The sequence below is a fragment of the Gymnogyps californianus genome, chromosome 21 (assembly GCF_018139145.2).
Source record: "Gymnogyps californianus isolate 813 chromosome 21, ASM1813914v2, whole genome shotgun sequence".
Lineage (NCBI taxonomy): Eukaryota > Metazoa > Chordata > Aves > Accipitriformes > Cathartidae > Gymnogyps > Gymnogyps californianus.
In genome coordinates, this window is record NC_059491.1 from 5896718 (window position 1) to 5916767 (window position 20050).

Here is a 20050-nt window from a genome sequence, read left to right on the forward strand (position 1 = left end):
GCTGCTATCAAAAGGGAAATGTAGCCAACCACCTGAACTGATGCAGAAAAAGACAAGTCAAATCCATGGCAACAGGAAACTTAAAAAAAAAAAAAAACTTAATGTGCTTCCCTGTCTCTTCCTAAGAAGTACTTAGGAATAAACAAGAACACAGTCAAAATGCTTACATTTTGGTGTAATTTATTGGCACAAAAATATTCAAATACAACATGGCATCTAAACATGGCTACTCTGTTGTATTTTGTGCATTGTTTTTAATATGCTTAATTCATAAATCATAACTTTATCTTCACCCTCATGTTCAATAACCATTATTTTCTGTTTCAAGTTATGACCAGTTCTCCCCACGTCTGCCTCCTATGCCAAGTACTAACTTTCCCTAGTTATTTCCCAATACTGCTTTTTAATCCAGACACTGCGGGAAGCTCCCAAGTGGTATTTCATTTGTACCCTGCATCCAGTTTGCCACAGATCAACCCGCATAGAGGCACCTGACTTTGCTCAGCTCAAGGTCTTCAATTCTTGGATCTGCTCTGATATCCTGATCTAGTCTGAAACACGACTCTTGCACTAGTGTAATGAGCGGATATACAGTTTCCAATTTTCGGGCAAGAATCGAGTTTGAAAACAAGGTAACAGGATGAAACAACGGTAAAATTCTGCTTCTCTTCTCTTTCTTTCCAGTTATCCAGCTCACCCCCAAACCTAAATGAAGCCTCCTGCACAAGAGCATTGAGCTCACTGCAGCCACACCAACAGGACTGACCAGGGCAATAATTAATCTGCAAATGACTTAGTTACATTGCAAAGTAAGTCAAAACCCGTATATAGTTATTTTCAATGGATCACCAGTTCCACAAAGACCAAGTGGAACCATAGACATCTGTGGTACAATCAGTCTTCACTGTCCTGGAAACCCAAATCAAGTGTTGTGTTTCAGACAGCTTGTGTTTTTCCAACAGCAGCTATACATTGGCTTAAACCAACTTTTAATATACAATAACTCTTTTCATTTACATTTCAAAATATTTGACAAAGGCTGTATTTCAGTCCAACGTTCAGTTTGTGTTTGTAGAAGAGCAAGTTTGGAGTGCAAAAGCCTCCAGAATAAAAGGCTGTGGATACTTTGGAATCTTCTGTTACCAGAACGGACACCTAAAGAAAACAAAGATACTGTAGTAATGCTGACTTGCATATAGTTTCACAAAGGCAACACTGAGAAGGACTGAGATTCCATACTAACTAGGCACCATTTTAGTATAGGAAAAGTTGACAGGTGATCCCCAATGCTTCTTTACAGCTAACTAATGTTTAAAAACACTAAAAAGATCTATTTCCTTAAGCATAGTCCAAAGTTAGCTAACTCTCAAAACAACACAGTAAATCATCTTTGTTTACTATAGAACATGTGGTTCTTCACTGTAACTGAAATCAGTGATCACTACATGCCTTATTTCAAATGCTTAAAATATTGAGGCTGATTGTGGTTTAAATGTTCTAAAACCCTTGTCACTACTTGTAACAACAGCTTTCTTAGAGGACTATCCATGGGATCGCTGTCATAGGCTTGCAAAATTTACCAGAGCACAGATGCAACATGTGGTAAGGCTCCTACATACAACTAACTACACGAGTGACATTTTCCTTAGCTGTTCTCTGCTCAGATTATTCAGAGGAGAATTTTGCAAGGTTAACTGAATGACAAACTCACCATCCAATGTAGCACTGGCACAGATTCTCATGAGAAGTAGCTTGCTTAATGAGCAATTCTACTTGTGTGGGTACATCAAGAGTTTCGTCATGAGAGAAGTCTCGACCTGTGAAATTAAAGGATGAAAAAAAAACATAAATGGAAGTCACAAATCATATAACATAACTTGCTTCTGGGTGGCAAGTTAAGCACTGATAGGACTTTTAACTACCCTTCTGTTACAGTGTATAAAATGCAAAATCTTCCAAACATGGAGAACCTCTAAAGGCATACAGAGCCCAGAACTCTGTTTTCCCAATTATTATGGTTTCTTCCTTTTGTCTTCTCCAAATAATGGATAAGCCAACAATAGATAACTTTCCAGTAGCTGGAATCCTGGTCCTAATCCCTTCAAGTACATTATTTGGCAGGTGGCGGGTAGTTTCTTATAAACTTTAAGAGCATAAAATTTTGCAACTAAATGCTGCAAACCATAAAGCCAGGACAGCAGAAATTCAGCTTCCACTAACAAGCTAAGACATGCAAAATATGAAGTCTGTTTAGTTACAAAACACCTCTGTACTTTTCAAATCAGGCTCATTTGTATCTAAATGCAGGCACCAGTACTTAGGTGTTAGACAAAAACAGGAAAATGGCCTCATCCACTTACTTAGAATATGTTAAATTCAAGGATTAACACAAAATACAAACACTAGAAGTAGTGCTGATCTATCTCATCAGATTTTATGTTTATCTTATATAAACATAAAAACATGCTCACCAGTGAGCTTATCTCGAACCCTGTTGATGATTTGAATTGCCTTCTTATTTAGAGCTTCTGGCTTCACTAGACCATCTCCTACTAAAAGACAGAAGTAGGAAAGAGAATTAGGACTTCATCCGAACAATAAAAACATTTGTACTGCTGTTACATCTGCCCTTCCCAAACACCCCAAATACCATTTTGAGAGCAAACAAACCCAGATACCAGTACACCTTCTGTCACCTTTTTTTTTTTTTTTTTTTTGGAGTTGAGAACACATGTAATTATATTCCTCATTTATGCTGACAAGAAACTGTATCTGTCCCATCTCATGTAATTGTATCTGGATCATGATGAAATTTTCTGATCTAAGAACAATTTCTGCATCAGTATAGAAACAACAATGAAACTTACTGAAGGAATGGATGGATTCAGGCACTGTGGTCCCAGTTTTCTTATGGGCAGTCTCACCCAATTCCACACTGTCCAACATTTCTATTGAAAAAAACATGAAAACATAAAAGCATAAATGTCAACCTGAAAAGCAGATAAAATAATATTCTTCTGGAAACATTAACAAAACCCTTCATCAGCTCATTTGAAAAGCATATTTGACTGTGACCAAGTGTACCACATATCTCTCTCACTAATGGAAGCATACCACAGGAGCAAACATTTTTTTTCCCCTGCTAACATACTGAAAGACCTGATCCAACTTGTAGGAACGTTTTGTATAAAAGTGTAATTGAAAGATATTTTGAAATGACGTACAATTAACTTAAAATTACAATCAAATAAGTATGTTTATTTGTAGAACTCTCCATATGAAACACTGTCCCTATTCTGCAGTCCAATAGCAAACAACTCCTAAGATTCAACGCAAAGCTCTCAACATTCAGTCTGATGACTACTTGCCAGGTTTTGCACACTAATATTTGGTAGCTAAGTAAGTATCACATATCGATTATACCTTGGATTACATCAGTTTGTATGTGCCCCAGAAGGATAACGTAACTGTAAAGGACCATCTGCTTTTTGAGCCAAAGTACTGAACTCACCACTTCCAGTCCTAGAACTAATGATAATAAGCTGTTTATCTGTCTACTTTTGAGACGAGGACTGAAAATATTTAACCGGTCTTGTGCACTGCTAAAAAAAACACTCCAAACATTCGTGACATACACCATCTTTTCTACTCACCTACTGACTGACTAGCTGAGTAGGAGTCTGTTCTTGTTCGTGAGCGCTTATTGCCCTTTGTATTTGCTGCAAGAAAATAAGGAGTTGAAAAGTAGGAACTGGAGTTCTAGTGTTTCGTAGCAAATTTGTCCACAAACAATACAAATTTGACTGCCTTTCTCTTTCTCCAAATTTTGTCACCTGAAAATAGCTTTCAATCTCCTGATTACAACTAATACAAAAACAACCCAAACAATTTTGCTTGTAGCTTAGTTTGGTCTGTGTTTAAGGGCAAAAGGGTTTTAACCACTGTGGTAACTTCACATTACAATCCCTAAAACCATGTGCGCACAGAAATAGCACTTGCAAACCAACAATTTCATCAGATTGTCTTCAAACAGACATTGGATTTCAGGCTTCTGGATTTCTTGTATGAAATCAGACTGATTATTCTCTTGCTGTCACTGTTTTATCAGAATCACTTACTGTCCATCAGCCGCCAATTCAATAATGGATCATACACAAATGCTTCAAGCACAGCCATGACACTGTCCTTATGTTCGCGCAGGACTTCCATCACCGTGTGACAGGTGATTCTGTAATTGCCATCGAGGCCCGTCACCTTCAGAAGAGAAAGAAGCGAATCAACCATGCTGCTTCGTTCACTATGCAACTCCAACCCTAACGTTCAGGGAGCAGGAAGTGGCTTGTGCTTTGAACTGGAATTCACTATGCTTTGTTCATTACGAGAACAAGATAGATGTGCATTACAAGCTCTCTTCTGCCATTAAGATGACCTTTGTGAAGTACCATGCCATTGGCTATGTCTGGTTGATGCAAACAGCTATTTGAAATAAGGAAACTAAGGAAGGCCTAAGAAATTAGAGGAAGTTCAGGGGTTTTTGCATCAATTAAAAAGTTGCTTTCCACTGTAATGTATTGTAAAGATCAGAGGAGATATTTTAACTTACAGAAAATGCAGCTGAAATATTAACACCTCTGGTTCTTGAAGAGTGGAGAGGTTTAGCCACAACAGAAAATACAGGAAAAACTGAGAAATGGGTGCCATTTTCCCTAGGAACAATCCCCTTCATATTAAAGAGGGGATGCTTACCTCCATAGCATTTGTCAGCATCCTTGTTAACCTAAATGGAATCTTCTCAGGGAACTTTTCTCTTGTCATTGCAACCTAAACACATGATGATGCAAAATTAGTAAATTAATAGCTAACTTATTATTTAAGAGTTAATAAGTATTGGGGTTTTTTTGCTACAATCTTGAAGGTTGTATTCCAAATAGGAAATAAAGTCCCAGCTTTATGTTCCTCAGTTTCCACAAATTTTTGGGAGAAGCTAGATAATTAACTTCATAACAGAGGGAAAACTCAAGTATGTGCCCAGCTGCTAGTGTCAAGTAACACAGACTGCCTATCAGCAGCTTAAATTGCTCCAAGAAATTTTATGGAAAAGTGATGTTAGGACTTCTTTGCTTGTTCCAGTGGTCAGCGAATCCCCAAGACATGCCTCTGAAATAAAGTATTATTTTCATCTTGCCTGTAGGTAAACTGAAGCCCAAAAGAGAGCCAAAGGGCTTGCCCAGGATCACACTCCAAGGTCAGTTTGTCCTGGCTTATAGATTCATTTCTGTTCTACCAGAAAATGTGACATATTACAGAAAATTTTATGTCCAAATACAAAGATTTACCTCAAAACAGTCTCCGAAGTCGATATGCAGGATCTTTCCACTCAGTCTGTCTAACATCAGATTGGAGGGGTGTCTTTGATGAAGGAGCAGGAGAAAAAACAGGGTGACAGACCATTATAAAAACCCAAAGTAAATCACAGCAGCTCCAGTCTGAAATGATATTTATCTTCGTGAACAAGAACAGCCAGTGACAGCTTGCTTGTCTGAGATCTTCAACCTCAGGATGAACAGAATAGCTTCCTGACACTGCATCTATCACATTATTTTTGTAATTACCTCTCAGGAGTTAGAGATCTTCTCACCTTGGAAGACAAACAACTTATTGGACCAGAACCATCAGTACATTTCTTGGATATGAACATTTATTTTTCAGTTAGGATAAATTTTTCTACTTGTTTTATGCTTTTTCATTTTTTCAGTACAGAAAAATGCAATTAATTATGCTACAGGTGATGTAACGCAAATTGGATTACCACTAGAAGAGAAGAGAATCAATCCAGACTAGGAAAACCACAGTGTTGCTATTCATGCTGACTTGTTCCAGTCTTGTTTTAATTCAATTTTCAAAGGTTTAGAATTTCGTTATAAAGACCTTTAAGTTCAGGAACAAAAACTTTTGTAATGAAAACATTTGAGGGTTTAGCTGGTTTTGCATTACAGACCTTAAATCTAAAATATATTGTCTTCAAAAGTATTTTGGAAGTTAGGATGTCCCCTTTTGACAGTAAGCCATATACTACATCAAACATTTGTTCATTTAATCTTTTTTTTCATTATTTGCCCAATCCATTTGGATTGTACATACTTCCCTCCAGAATACGTCTGCATTGCAGAGCAGAAAAAGCACCATCTTAAGTAACAGTTAAACCAACATTAACTTTCATTTGTTTTAAGTTTAGAGCAGTCTTTGGGGAGTATTTATGGGGACTTCATGTGCGTCTCTGACAACTGCTGTGAACATACATAGCACTAGAGGTTCCTGCTTCACAGAATAAATATCCACCAGGCAAAAAAGTATGCAAAATAAGTAGTGTTACTGAACTCATTTGGAGAGAGACTCAGAAGACCTCTGCCACTAAATATTTTCTGGATTTCTTTTTTCTAGTTCAGGGAACAAAAACTGATGCTTGATCATGGTGCTTCTTTCCTCCCCAAAAAGCTGGATGTACGTGTACAGTCCTAACAGACTTTGCAAAAAAATTGCCATCTCATATGCATGAAGCACACACAAGCACACAGATTGGTGGCAAAAGTCAACAATATTTCTGTTTTATTGAATGGATGGATAAAGATTTCCCATTCTATGAGTGAAAGGAAAGGACAAAATTAGAACTTGCAGTCCTTCATGTAATTCTGTGTGTATTCCTCTCAAAATGGAAGAAACTCTTATTTGTACTCAAGATGTGTGCTAAAAGATTTGTGCTAAAAGTAACAGCAGCACTATTAGGTCCTGAAAGATGGTATCATTACAACTCAGCAATATCCACAATGAAAGATGTTATCATAAGAACAGATCCAAGGAATGAATTGATAGGCCTACACAATCTGTGCTTTTATTTAGAAGAAACCTTTACAATTTCACTTACCTGTCCCCAAGGCCCAAAATGTACCCAACCATTGACATCACAGCTAGTGAACGAGTGTAGTTTGTTCTTCTGTCAAACCACACCTACAAGCAGAGACAAAATAGAAAAAGTCAGGCAGGTATGTTGCATGTTTCAGCTTATACTTTAATTTATACATTAACTACTTGCATTTTGCACAAAGCAAAACTGATATGCTTAGGTTCAATACACTCCATAGCCTGAGGGGGTTCAGACATCCTGTGGCCTTGAATTAGATGTCTAAGCCATTAAGAGAATATATTCTGAGGGTCCTGCTTTTCTCTCCCCATGCACAGCACATGGAGCTTCAGTCTCCAGTCTTGGGCTTTGGACTGCACCCTGGCAGCCATTGTGATCTGAGCCTTATAAGGCCCCTTGTGAGGGGATACACGTGTGGATACACGTTCTGCAGCGATTCATCTGGAGTTTATGATGAATAAACACCATCTCTCACTCATTCTGCAGAGAAGTTAATTCCACGTTATGCTGATTGCCAAACACAAGCCATTACATGTGCTGAACTCACCTCTGAGCTTGGACTTTTCAACCACAGCAGTTTGGCAAGGTCATCACCAGCTGTGTTATTGACAGCGTGTTCAAATACTTCTACTTTCTGCATCAGAGTCAGGTGGTCATAATCTGGAGCCATCTATAATTGAGAAGTGACACTCAGCAACTTAAAAAAAACACCTCCAGTAATTCCTAGTTGTACTATGAGAAACACAGTAATCACAAATAATTTTGTATCAAGTTTATATTGAAATTATTTGTAGACTGACCAGTATGTTCCCAAACACAGTGAGATGACCACTGAACAGTGAAGAATTCATTTTAAATAGGACAGCAAATGATTTAGCATCCACAAAGTAGTTCATAGCCATATTTAATTAAAATACTGCGAAGGTAAATATGTTTCAAAAACCATTATCCAAATAAGTCTTCTGGGTTGGCACACACTTTCCTTTTTGGCAGGCAATTCCAACTTTTCTACTAATGTTCAGTTTCTCCAGTCTGTCTAATTTCAGCCCTGTTGCTTAGACACAATGTTTGTAAATGCCAGCAGCACGGCACCTTGTATAAGGCACATCAGTCATGCAAAATTCCAAACACATTTTAGTCACCAGATGGTAACAACTTGTGGTCACTGCTAAAACAGGGAAGGAGAAACAAACGTATGGCCAATTCTACCTCTTGGTAGCTTTTTATAACTCTTATCTGATATTTTTGCATTTATTACTGGTACCAATAACAATCAGAAAACAGGCAAAGGAAGAACAAGCTGCGCACCATTATTCTTCATTAAGACACTGAAGTCCTAAAAGAATGTACCAAAAACTCTGCAAGCTTTGCCCTTTACCCTCAGCATGATGCGATGTTCAATGTTGAGCAGGATCTTCTTCTTCTCTCTGTAGTCTCGGATGAGTGCATGCAGTGTGTCACAGTGGGGGACCCAACCAATCAAGCCTGAATTTGTAGACAGTGGAATAACAGCATATCTCTGGATGCTACAGGAAAAAAAAGGAGAATCAGAGCTCAGATTGTTGTCTCTTGTGAATTATTACATTTCGAGGTGCTTAAAACAACTACTACTAAATCTGATTCTGATCCAAATTGTCTCTTCAGTAGTTGCTCTGCTTTTCTTCTCAAACAGACCTGAAACATCCATTTGGATAGATTGCTGCCAGATAATCTACAGACATTCTCAAAGCTTATGTGGTTTTCACTGAAAGACTGCTTTCAGAAGGTACATGTTACGTCACCCACGATGATCTATTATTTGCACATGACATTTGATATGTTCATGCTTGAAAGACACTGTACAGAATTGCAGTCAGTGACTATTCACCAAGCTATTTAGTGACTACAATAAAAAATCCTTGACAAAAACCTTTGTTCTCAGGCTTCTAAGGCAGCGCTCAAGCTATCTTGAAACAGGGGTTGCCTCAAAAACCATAACTATTTATGAGATGGGACTTCAATTAAATAAAACAATCAATCCCCTCAGGATACATTTCCTCCAAGTTTGAATTCTATGAATGTTTTTTTCTTTCTTGCTCTCTTTTTTTTTTTAATTAACTTAGTTCCAAGATTCACCATTTCCTCACAAACCGGCTGGTTGTGCCAAAGATTACTTGGAAACTGCACCTACATAGGGTGCCACTTGTGCGTAAGCACATTTGGTGATTATCCACAGTACATACCTGAGGTTTTTACGAAGAGAAGTTGGGTCATTTGCTAGCAGAGTGTTGACCAACCCAAAAAGCTGCATCACTCTTTCATCTTGGCGAAGGTCTTCATGACCTTTCAGAAGGAATACAAACTCATGCCCATTGCTTCCTGCGAAAGAATTAATACACAAAAGTTTACTCTTGCTGAACAAACAGACAAGAGTACACGTGCACCCAAGAACTGGAAAGCGTGGCAGTCAGACTGACCAGACCACTAAGAAATACCTCACCTGAAAGGAAATGTTGGAGAGGTTCTACCTGGTAAATACGCAGTTTGACCTAAAAGCAACAATTGTTTAAATACTAGAATAGCTAAGTGAAAACTGCTCTCTTACCCATTAGTGTTAACTTCCTGGGCCGCTGCTTGGAGGTGATGACCTGCAGTGAGGGTGCAATGGACTGAATGCGTATGATGGGCTGGTTGGGATCATATGTTCCTGGCACTGCCAATTCCAGGTCCCGGCACATTAAGAGTTTTGGTGACACGTACTGTAGTTCCAGAGAAGTGAGCTACCAAAAACAAAAGAAATACAACCCCCCCAGAATTTCAGTTAAATCTCACTGAAACATCTGAGGAGTTCATGCTGTAGAGGGACCTAGAACAGTTCAGTCGGTCGTCAATACTTCAGATGCTTGCAGGAAGTGCTGCATAAGCAGCAAACTTGCAGCAAATCATATGCAGGTATTTCCAGAACACTGAATTTGAATGTTTTGAATAACCAGAAGACACGAAACAAAGATTAGTATTGACAACTTGCACTGTGAGACCCACACAGAAGTGTACCTCTCCCCCCACCTGAGGCAGCTGCTTTGAGATACGCCGGAACACATGGTAATAGAGATCCCAAGCCTGAGTTAGGTCTTTGACATTTCCCGATTTCATGTACTTCCTGCACCATTCCTGAGCTTCCATTAGATCTCTGCCATAGGCCTAGGGTGGAAGTGAAAGAACAGAAGAAAAACATTTCTACAGACTATAGTGGAATAGGTGGAGACCACTTAATACCTACGAAGAGCATCACAGTCTATTTTCAAATTGCCTTACAAATACTTGATCTCACATTTTTATAGCATATCGGAATTAAAGGTCCAGAAATTCCTGGATCCAAGACACGCACTGAGTTTATTAGACAACGTTGCTCACAGACTTCATGATAGGAGGCAACAGAATGAATAGAATCATCCTTTAACAGTAGGCTCACAAGTTCAAATTAATTCCTTTTGCTGGCTTGAGAGAGGTCATCTCTACTATCTGTGCTAGCGGTTACCACGAAGCAAAGCAGACTGGAGTTAGAAGAATTAATTGCAGAGCAGTTGTATGTTTTCCAGACCCTATCAAACACCCAGCCGATATAAGACTCCAGGGCAATCTGTACTACCATGGCCCTTGTAGTACTGTAGTCACCAAAAGCGATACAGATCTGAAGATAAATGTCAATAATGAAGTCTGCAACTAGTGTAATGAGTCCCAAGAGATTTACTCTTTGTGTTAGATTGCAAAGGTCCTTGTAACACATCTGGGGCAGGTGACTGTCCTGCCTGGTTTTGAGGGCATGCAGAAGGTTATGCTCTTGGCCATTTGCTGATACCTGATTGAAGGATGTCTCTTTTAAAGTCTGAGGCCCACGCTCCATCATTGCATGAAGTGGTTCCAGCACCTCAAACATTCCCTTCACATTCCTTTCTCCAAAGTATAGACGAGACGCTTCTTCCAACCCTTCATGCCACATCTCGTGCCATAGAATGGCTACACGGATTAGCTCTTCACTCACCTGTTTTAGGACAGGAAAAAAGATTAAACGCCTAAAGAAAACCGCTATGACTGTATACTGACTTACAAATGCAAAACTACTTTCTTCTCTAATGATTATGAAATATTTGTTGCTGGCAGCTAGAGGGAGCCACAAGAACTCCCACAATGCTGTTACACTTCTTTTCTGCAAGAAGCTGATCAGGCTTTTCTCACTGTATTTGTTGCCTTTGAAATTTTCTATATATTTGCGTAGCTTGGCCTGAAAGCATTGCTTTTCATTTATTCATAAAAATCTTTAGCAAATGAATTAAATTACTCTTTCCATGTTATGCTCAGTAAGTTTTGTTTCCACTTTTCATTAAGCAAAAATATCTCTTTATGGAACAATGATTCTTCATTCATTTCTTCTCTAAATTTATTCATAAAGAGACACAAGAACTCAGTGTTTGAATGTTATGGTCCTTTTTAAATTAAAGCATTCTCTTGGAATTATACTAATACTGTAAATTCTACCAATTGCAAAAAAACCCCCAAATTAATTGTACTTGAACAAAATTAACAGTGAATAGTCTTTTTGTGTTATTATACCTGTGGTAGATCCATTCCTGAAACACAATATACTTTATGGTACACTAAGTACTCACCATCATTGCCTGCTGCACCAGAGTGTTACTGTGCTCACACATGTTTTTCAAGATCTTATTCGCAGCGTTGTGGCGAGCAGTGGTTGTAGATTTAGAGGCCACAGTCAAAGGATAGATCAAAGCCTACAAGGGACATCAACCAATAACATTTTAGAACCACACAGACGAGCTGCATAAATTGAAAGATTAGCAAAGCATTAATAAATAGCAGCCTTAGGGCTAGACAAGAGAAAGCAAACTTGCTTCTGGAAAGAGGTGACAGGAATTTGCTATTCAAAGTCTTCCAATCTGAAAAGCTCGCAAGACTTTAATTCACTGAGTAGCAGAATGACTTTGAGAGCCTGTATCAAACTGGAAGAACAAAAACCTGTTTTTAGCATTTTGTGATTTTCCATACTGTAGGAAGAAATTCAGATAAAATATCTGTGAGGTAGCCTCTTAGTAGTCACTTAATGAGATTTAAGAAGGTGATTTGCACTACCCAGTATTCTATTAGACGGAGAGAACTTCCCCTGCTGCATGGCTCATCCACCTCTTCTTTCCATTTTTAGGTGAACAGTGCCGAGGTGAAAGAAGCAGCAGCAGCAATAGTCCCCATCCTCACTATCCTCACTTGCTGTGACTTCCAGTGCAGGCAGCTAGACTAGGTGAAATGGAACACAGGAAATGCCTTAATTGGCTATCAGCCTATGGAAATTCCTCCTCTAAGCCAAAGCTTACCTGGGGATGGTACCGTCCAATATCTGTGAGGAGCTGATGAATGAGACGTCCTACTAATGGTCGAGGGGTGTCAATTCTTGCAATGAGCTGAGGGATAACCTAGTAGTAAGGATAAGTCAAATAAACATCCCTGTCATCTCATGTGCTTAGTTCACAAGCTGTTCTGCCCTCTGCTAGAGACCTCACAGTCTCTAAAGGAGACAGAGAGGCCCACCACTCATTTTTGAGATGGTCAGAGGATAAACACAGAGTTCCAAACAGTGTCAGAAACGCAGTGAGATCACAAATGTTCTACGCAAAACTGTTACAGGATCCTCTTATGGAAAGAGTAAGATGTGTCTTGAAGTGTAATGTTCAAATAAGAAATAAAGTCTCTTTAAATTTATCTACAAGAGTCATTCTACAAAGCAATCCTGAAATAGACTGACTGAATTACATCAGAGCAGCACAGTGGTTTTATACTTGATTACCACTGAATGCACGTTATCTTCAATTTTAAAATTTTCATTCTTCCTCATTCATATGCACTAATCTGCATATAAATACAGAAATGCAGGCAAGAATGTTTCTCATGTCTCTGTTCAAGATGCTTGTTAAATCAGTTACAAGTTGCACAGCACACTGCTCTCATCACTCACCTACAGAGGATTGTTTAGCAAAGGATCATCATGGATATCATGTAACAAATCCTCAAACTCCCCCCAGAACTGAGATTTGTCTTGGCCCTTTGTGTTCCTTACCTGCAGCCAAGTGTCTATTTGGATTGCCTTGACTCCTTCTACCAAAGCCTCATTCACGTCAGGCCAGTGACCATAGTCAAACCACAGAGTTAGGACTCTAAAAGAGAGAAATACATTCATTAGGAATGAAACAAAAAAAAAAACATTCCAGTCAAATACTTTCAGATCCATTTACAAGTGACTCTTCTTCCCAGAACCTAGAGATAGTAGGATAAGGGCTAATCTGCCTAACATAAATTAGCATGGACTGAAGCATTCACTTCGTTTAACCATAACAAAAACAGTAGAAAGAGGTTCTACCTAATCTTAAACCATGTGCCCTTATCAGCTGGATTTCATTTACTATGTGCTTTATCATGTACCTTAGAGTGTCTTGTAGGTTGTTTCCTCGAGACAGAGATATGGATCGGAAGAAACCCTGGACAGCAGGGACTGTGTACATCAAGAGGGTCTTGGATAAATCCTTTTGGAATGAAAATTGCTGCATTAGTTCTACACAAGTGCATCAGTTCACATGAATCCTAAACTGAGCAAGGGGAAAGAGGGAGAAATACGTGGAAACATAGATCTAATCCACGTTATAGTTGACTTCTGCTCATACTCCTCACAGGACATGTTGCTCCTGGAATTTATGTTTTGCTTGACTACACAAAGGTCTTTCAGCCTGGCAGGGAACATACTGTGAAGTGTTTTTATACTTCAGTTTGTCGGCAAAACTATGGACACCAAAGCAGCCTAAAAACTCCAACCCTACTATAACTGGTAAGTAAAAGAGATTCCTCAGTGTCTTTCATGAAGGGCTTAAGCAGCAGAACTTGTTATATGCACATTGTATCACCTATGATAGCCACTCATGTCTTTGCTTTAGTTCACAGCTAACTTACGATAATTTGCATTAATTTAGTCCTCTTCCCTTAAGACTGAGTTACCCGAACTTCCTCACTTTTGCTGTAAGCTGTGAGCATATAAATATATATATATATATGTATATATAGACAGCTTCCACAAGCCAGGTATGCATAGTAGCTTGTTCCCCGCCATAACATCTTCCTGCGTCTAAGCAATAAGTACCAATCTCTCAACATAAACAGGGAAGAAGGGTACCTCAGTGACTTTTTTCTGCACTGGAGATGGGATGGGACTGTTCTCTGTGCTCTCTGCGTCACTCTCACTATTGCTGCCCTCGGTGTTAGCGCTGGTGATGCTTGCTCCACTGGCATGACGTAGTTTCTTCTTCTCATCTCTGGCCTGGTTTTGATGTTTGTAGTGAAGCACTGCTTCAAAGTTCATCACTGCCCAGGCATGCCAGGCCTGCCAAAAAGAGAGAACAAAAGTCAGAATGAAGATGAATCCTTTCTGCAACCTGTGCTTTCTAATTATTAGAGATAATAATCCAACCTTTCTGAGTCCACGGACAACAGTAGTAAGTAATACCCTGCAGACAACACAATGCTTTGCTTTCTCTAATCGCTTGTAGCTTTAACTGTCTTATTATCTTAAATAACATCATGGTGAGTTCTTGGCCAGGAGCTCCCTGTTGGATATTAAGGCAAAGGAGCTCTGTAGCAAAATTAAATCACATTCCATTCACATACATCTTAATTTTTCAAAGCTTAAAATGAAGATTAATGTGTTAGGACTAGGGGAGGTGCAACGGGAAGAAACACAGGAGATGGCTGCCCCAGAGAAGATCTGGCACCAAACATTAATTGAAATTTCACAACCCTGAAATCAAAGGCTCTTTGGAGAATTAGCAACAATGCTACTTTCCTAGTTCAAGTATACTGAGTGAGAACAAGTCAATTTTTTTCCATTTAGATTATCCTTGCTCCTTCACTGTTAACTGACAGGAGAGAAAGTCCCAGAAGCAAGAACAGAAACTGAATTGTGGCCTAGTTTTACCAGCCAGATAAAATTCTAAACAAGAATCTCATGGTTGCCTTGGGCTGCTTTCTCTGTTTTTTTAATCGTACTTGCAGTAACAAGGCAGATAGTTATAGGAGGTCTTCCTATGAACACCTTCCTTTCTTGTAGCATGGGATGTGATCAAATTTACTGATTTCTCTGCACTGGTGCCTTCAACCTTTTCCTTACTGACCTTGTACCAGTTGCGATCATGCTCTGTTGCAGCACTGTAGTATTGCAAGACTTTGGGGATGGTACTCTCATTGATGCCTTGCAGGTTCAGCTGCCACTCACCCAGTTTCAGGAAACACCTGGTTAAGCAAAGAGATTATTGACTCAGAACCTAGAATGAAAACGAAGCCTGTTGGATTAAGAGGCAGACTTCTTATCTGAAGTCTGAAAGACCTTTCATGTGGTAAACCCACTCAGTAAGCCTCTTCTGCAGACTGGGAGTGTACGTGTTAACATGTAAGGTTCAAAACACCTACATCCTGCTTGTAAGTGTGGAACTAACTAGTTAATGATTTAATTTTTAGGGGGAAAGGTGAGGGTCAAACTTTGTTCCTCATATCAGTTATAAAATAAATCTAAGAAGTAGCTAACAGTAGCATCAAAAGACTTCATCAGTATTGATAAAATGCACACAGCATATGTGCTGGCTAGCTATACTTATCACCATACGAACTAGCCTTCTGGAGAGAACACTGCAACAGACAAACAGTGGAAACACAGAGCAACTGCTCTTCCCCCAAGCCAGAACCCCATTAAGTCATCCCCTCCCAAAGGAAAGGAAAAACAACACATTTTTACTGCAGCAGGGTGAGGCTGTGAAGGTTTGTGCAAAGCCTAATACTTTGCTCCCTCAGCAGGCTTTAAATACCACAGTTACACAGTTGTCCTTTCTACATTTGGAGTTTTCCAGAAAGCATTGTGCAAGAAAAATATTGTGCGCAACTCATTACTAATTTGTCTTCCATGATAGTCACTCCAAAAAAAAAAAAAAGACAATGGCGTTATCAAGTTCCCATTCTCATATAAGCAAATTAAGCGCATGCCTCCCTTTAAAAAAAAACCCAAACCTTCAATAGTAAGCACTATGCAATTTCTTTTTTAAATTGGAAACAACAAATCTGGCACCTCCAGATCCATAGAGGAAAATGGAGATTATAAGATGTGTTTTTAATGCAACAATATTTTAAGAGACCATCACATGCTGGGCACCTGTTGCCCAAAGCACTGCTGTTGTATTAAGGGCACACGCTGCTAAGCACAGATGTGCCAGGCACGTGGGAAATGTTTCTTTCCTACTGACTGGATCTCCTGAAAACCAAAGAAATAGCCATGCTGAGAGCTCTGCCTTCTGCCAGTGAGCCACAGTGCTGGAAAAATACAACCAGCTGCCAGCGACAAATACGAGCTTGTTTACACTGATGTATCACAGTAACATTTACTGAAAATTATATGATCGATAAGAATGTAATACCAAATGGGTCTCTACCAGCTAAATGAGAAATCCCCTGTTCCTTTTAATCAAAGCATGGGTCTTATCTGAAATGTGTCATCTGCATGGACCCTGCAACCGCAGGAAAGACATCAGTTTCTCTACATAGCTACAAGGTATCCAAGGACCAGGTGCTGACCGTGCCATGAGCTTGTGGAGTTCCTGCTTGTGCTGCTGGTCCTCAGTTGCGATAGCATGCTGTGCCTGCTGCTGCATTGTCTGCACGAAGTGCTGCATGTGCTGGAACGCATCAATCTGTAATTGGATGATGGTTGCAGTAAGGACCACAGGAGTTAAATACAACTTCACAAGACAGGAAGACAATGTGGAAATAAATTTTCACTGAAAGCAAAAAATACAGTTTTGTTTTCTTTCAAAGCTTTTTAGCCATTTACATCCCTCTAAAATCAGTTTATACTCTACATATGTAGCACCAAATAAATGAAGAGGTTAGAGACTCTTGATGTCTCAGAAATCTGCCCATTGAATTGCTACACTGAGGAATAAACAACTGCATCCTTCCAATGCTAGGCACACCTTTATATCATACATACAGTCAAAAGCACGACCGACCACAACATAAGCTAACATTGTGCTCTGATGTGCAAGCACTCAACTCTGGCAAAGCAACAAGGTCACCTGTACAAGAAGAAAGCTTCAGCAGCAGAGAATGTCCTGTTACTGCTCATGCAGAGTGAGATTCTAGTAACGATATAGAGATGTCTCATTTGCAATTGAGCATGCACATTGAAGACAGTCCAGCAATTCCAACAATCAAACAATTGTTCATAGCTTACAAACTGTATCTAACCAGGTCACTATCATAACAGACAGAATCACAAATCCAGAGAAGCCTGTCTATAATATGCTATGGCCTGAAAAAGAAAAAAAAACACACCCAAAACATTTTGAGAAAATAATGCCTGAAGGAAAACATGCAGCTTCCTGATCTTCCCTCCTAACCCCTCAGCTTTGGCTAGGCTTATAGTACATACTATGGGATGTAAAGTTGTTAAGTAACCCTTTTTTTACAAACATGAGTTGTTTCAACAAATTAAAGTCTAGATTTCTCCTAAGGTTGTTTAAGAAGTACAAATGTACACTGCTCCTTTGCCAGCAGATTACATAAGGCAGTAGTGCTAAAGCAACTCGTACTACCAAATTTTGAGGGAAGACTCTTTTTGAAATTCCTTGGAAAGAATTAGAGGGTAAGAAAACCTGAAATTAAAGATTTAAGAAAAAAGTATGCACACTTCACTGGAAACAATTAGAGTAAAGCTCTTGTAATCTGCAAGGTCATTTCAGGTCAGAAACCGCAGAATATGCTATTAGGTGTTCAATTTACTTCTGTTCCATCTACAGGAATGAGTTACGTTAGAGTGAGACAAGAATCACCTGAGCTGAAACACCCCTCACCTATCCCATTCAAATGTCAGCGCGCACAAGTCAATTGTCAGGAAAAAGGGTATTAGCCCAGGATGAAATAAAAGAAAGTATCACACTATTAACATTAACGAGGAGCATTCCACAGCTTGTAACCTAGACACTTGGTTAGAAGGGGGTTGGGGGGAAATAACAATCTTACAAATAGTTATGCTGTTATGCCAGACATTTATCCAAAATAGACAAAAAAGATATTGCTGAACAGTTATGTGCCCCTCTCATATCTAGACACACCCAACTATGTGCTCTTCAGTTTCCATTAATATTGAAAACTGATCACCATAAACAGACAGGCAGAGCACAAGACTGAAAGCTGTAAGTTTTCTTTAACAACTGAATTCCTAAGTTTGTATGCAGCCTTGTTATGGTATATGTTTCTAGAATGCAGCTGCTGGCAAAGGTCCTTGTTAGAAGAAATGCAATAGGATTTACTTATCCATCTTTTTATCTGTTGTTTAAGAAAAGATTGTTGTTCAGCTCTGCAAGTGCTATGTGGCTGGTTTCCATCTAGATGCCAGTTCTTTTCCTGCTGGATCTGGCAAGTGCCAAAATGGCAGTAAGGCAAACATTTTACGTCAACCAAGCAACCTTGAAGTCCTCAGCTAGAGAAAATGGTCATTTCCTACCATACCAGCCTACCTCAGTAGCGTATTGCTTAGGATACCAAATCAAGTGAACACACATAGTTATATAAAACTCTGGTCTACATACATCACTAGATATAACTATGTATTATTTAGTTAATGACAGTCACTCAAATAGGACATAAGGATACACCCACCCATGTAATGTTCCTGGTACCTGCAGAACTCCTAAACACTTTCAGTGTTTGGTATAAACAAACACTTAAGTCTCACTCCAGACTGCAAACTCTATTGTACCCTAACATAGCTTCTTCTGCCACAGGGCTGCACCTTTAACCATGAATTTCAAAAACAAGCATCTACTTTCCAAGTGCCACAAAGGACTGAATCATTGAGTCAGCCCTTCCAGCAGAAGAGTGCTCAGAGAAAGGGTTGAGACTTGCATGCAGGTCTAGGATTAGTGCTACCTTGGGTAAAGTATTTCCCCCTCAGCACTGTAAACAACACCCAGTTTTAATGTGTTACAAAGAAGAAAAAAAAAAAAAGCCCCTAAGCACAAAGCTTATGTACTGTATTTAAATAGCAATCATTCAATGAGCAAGAGGAGGTGATTCTAACTACATCTGTTCCTCCTTCTCATCTTTGCTGCTTTTCTAATCTTTTTTTTCCTGTCTTCATGGGCTCCACATATTCTTGCATCAGTTTATTTTAGATACGTTCTCTTCTCCCATCCCCTCAATCGTTGTGCCTTCTTTAATTCTGCTTTCTACAACTGCACCAGTTTCCTGCATCTTATCTATTTGTTTATCACAGGTCAAACACAGAAAAGTCCACTTTCACTCAAAGAGGCAGGCAGAGAAGACCCATATACTTCTTGAGTCATTTACTGAAGAAAGTAAGAGACCATTACACCGTTTTACAAAGCCAATAGAACAGGGCCTCATCAGCAGCTCCTTCTGTTTTTTAAATTCAAATAGAGAATAGTTAGGTCATGGCAATGTTCCCATAGCAATGGCTCTGCTCCAGTGCTGGCAATCCCAAAGACAGGAAAAATAAAAAGGATGTGGCAAAATATGAGAATAAACAGAGGCTTTAATGTATATTAAAAAAAAGATAAGTTATCCAGTCTGGAGCTTATTGGATTTGATTTTGTAAATTCTCCCTGTGTTGCAATGTCAAAAACATTCACCCTAGGCTCTTTGGAGCCAAATTGTTCCCATGACAAAACCCTATGTACTTTTCAGCTGTCTTTCAGTTAGAAATTTTCAATAATGTCCTTAATAAAAGTCAGTTCTGCTCAGCAACTAAGTACAAACTGTTCAGGATATTTTTCTAAAACTGGTAATAAAAACCCCTCACTCTTTCAGCATGTAACCCTGATCATAGGTACAATGTGGAGACCTGGCAATCAGAACAGTGGACAAAAAGTCAGGTACCAAGTCTGCACAGTAAAATCCTGGTGAGGACAGAAGAGCTACTAGTGACCATTAATCTTGGCTGCATCCCTTGGGTACCTGATACTGGTTTAGCAAAAATAATCTTTCCAGGTAGGAAATAAAATTAGGGTCAGGCCTTCTCTGTCACTACAGAGT

At 39.2% G+C, this 20050-nt stretch overlaps 1 protein-coding gene across 2 annotated transcripts in view; it reads right to left on the bottom strand.

Moving 5' to 3' along the window:
* Positions 1-163: 163 nt before the first annotated feature.
* Positions 164-20050, bottom strand: part of MTOR (mechanistic target of rapamycin kinase) — a 61939-nt gene continuing 42052 nt past the window's right edge. For both annotated transcript variants that reach the window (XM_050909241.1, XM_050909242.1), the window contains 22 exons: positions 16571-16686; positions 15124-15241; positions 14130-14336; positions 13388-13488; positions 13026-13122; positions 12286-12384; positions 11566-11688; positions 10758-10940; positions 9965-10099; positions 9504-9678; positions 9142-9277; positions 8298-8445; positions 7467-7589; positions 6923-7005; positions 5337-5409; positions 4747-4821; positions 4119-4254; positions 3654-3719; positions 2868-2948; positions 2472-2552; positions 1712-1817; positions 164-1155 (listed from right to left, as the gene is read on the bottom strand). In XM_050909241.1, the coding sequence (XP_050765198.1) occupies positions 1140-1155; positions 1712-1817; positions 2472-2552; positions 2868-2948; positions 3654-3719; positions 4119-4254; positions 4747-4821; positions 5337-5409; positions 6923-7005; positions 7467-7589; positions 8298-8445; positions 9142-9277; positions 9504-9678; positions 9965-10099; positions 10758-10940; positions 11566-11688; positions 12286-12384; positions 13026-13122; positions 13388-13488; positions 14130-14336; positions 15124-15241; positions 16571-16686 (2478 nt within the window). In that variant the 3' untranslated portion in view covers positions 164-1139. The remainder of the gene's footprint in view (positions 1156-1711; positions 1818-2471; positions 2553-2867; positions 2949-3653; positions 3720-4118; positions 4255-4746; positions 4822-5336; positions 5410-6922; positions 7006-7466; positions 7590-8297; positions 8446-9141; positions 9278-9503; positions 9679-9964; positions 10100-10757; positions 10941-11565; positions 11689-12285; positions 12385-13025; positions 13123-13387; positions 13489-14129; positions 14337-15123; positions 15242-16570; positions 16687-20050) is intronic.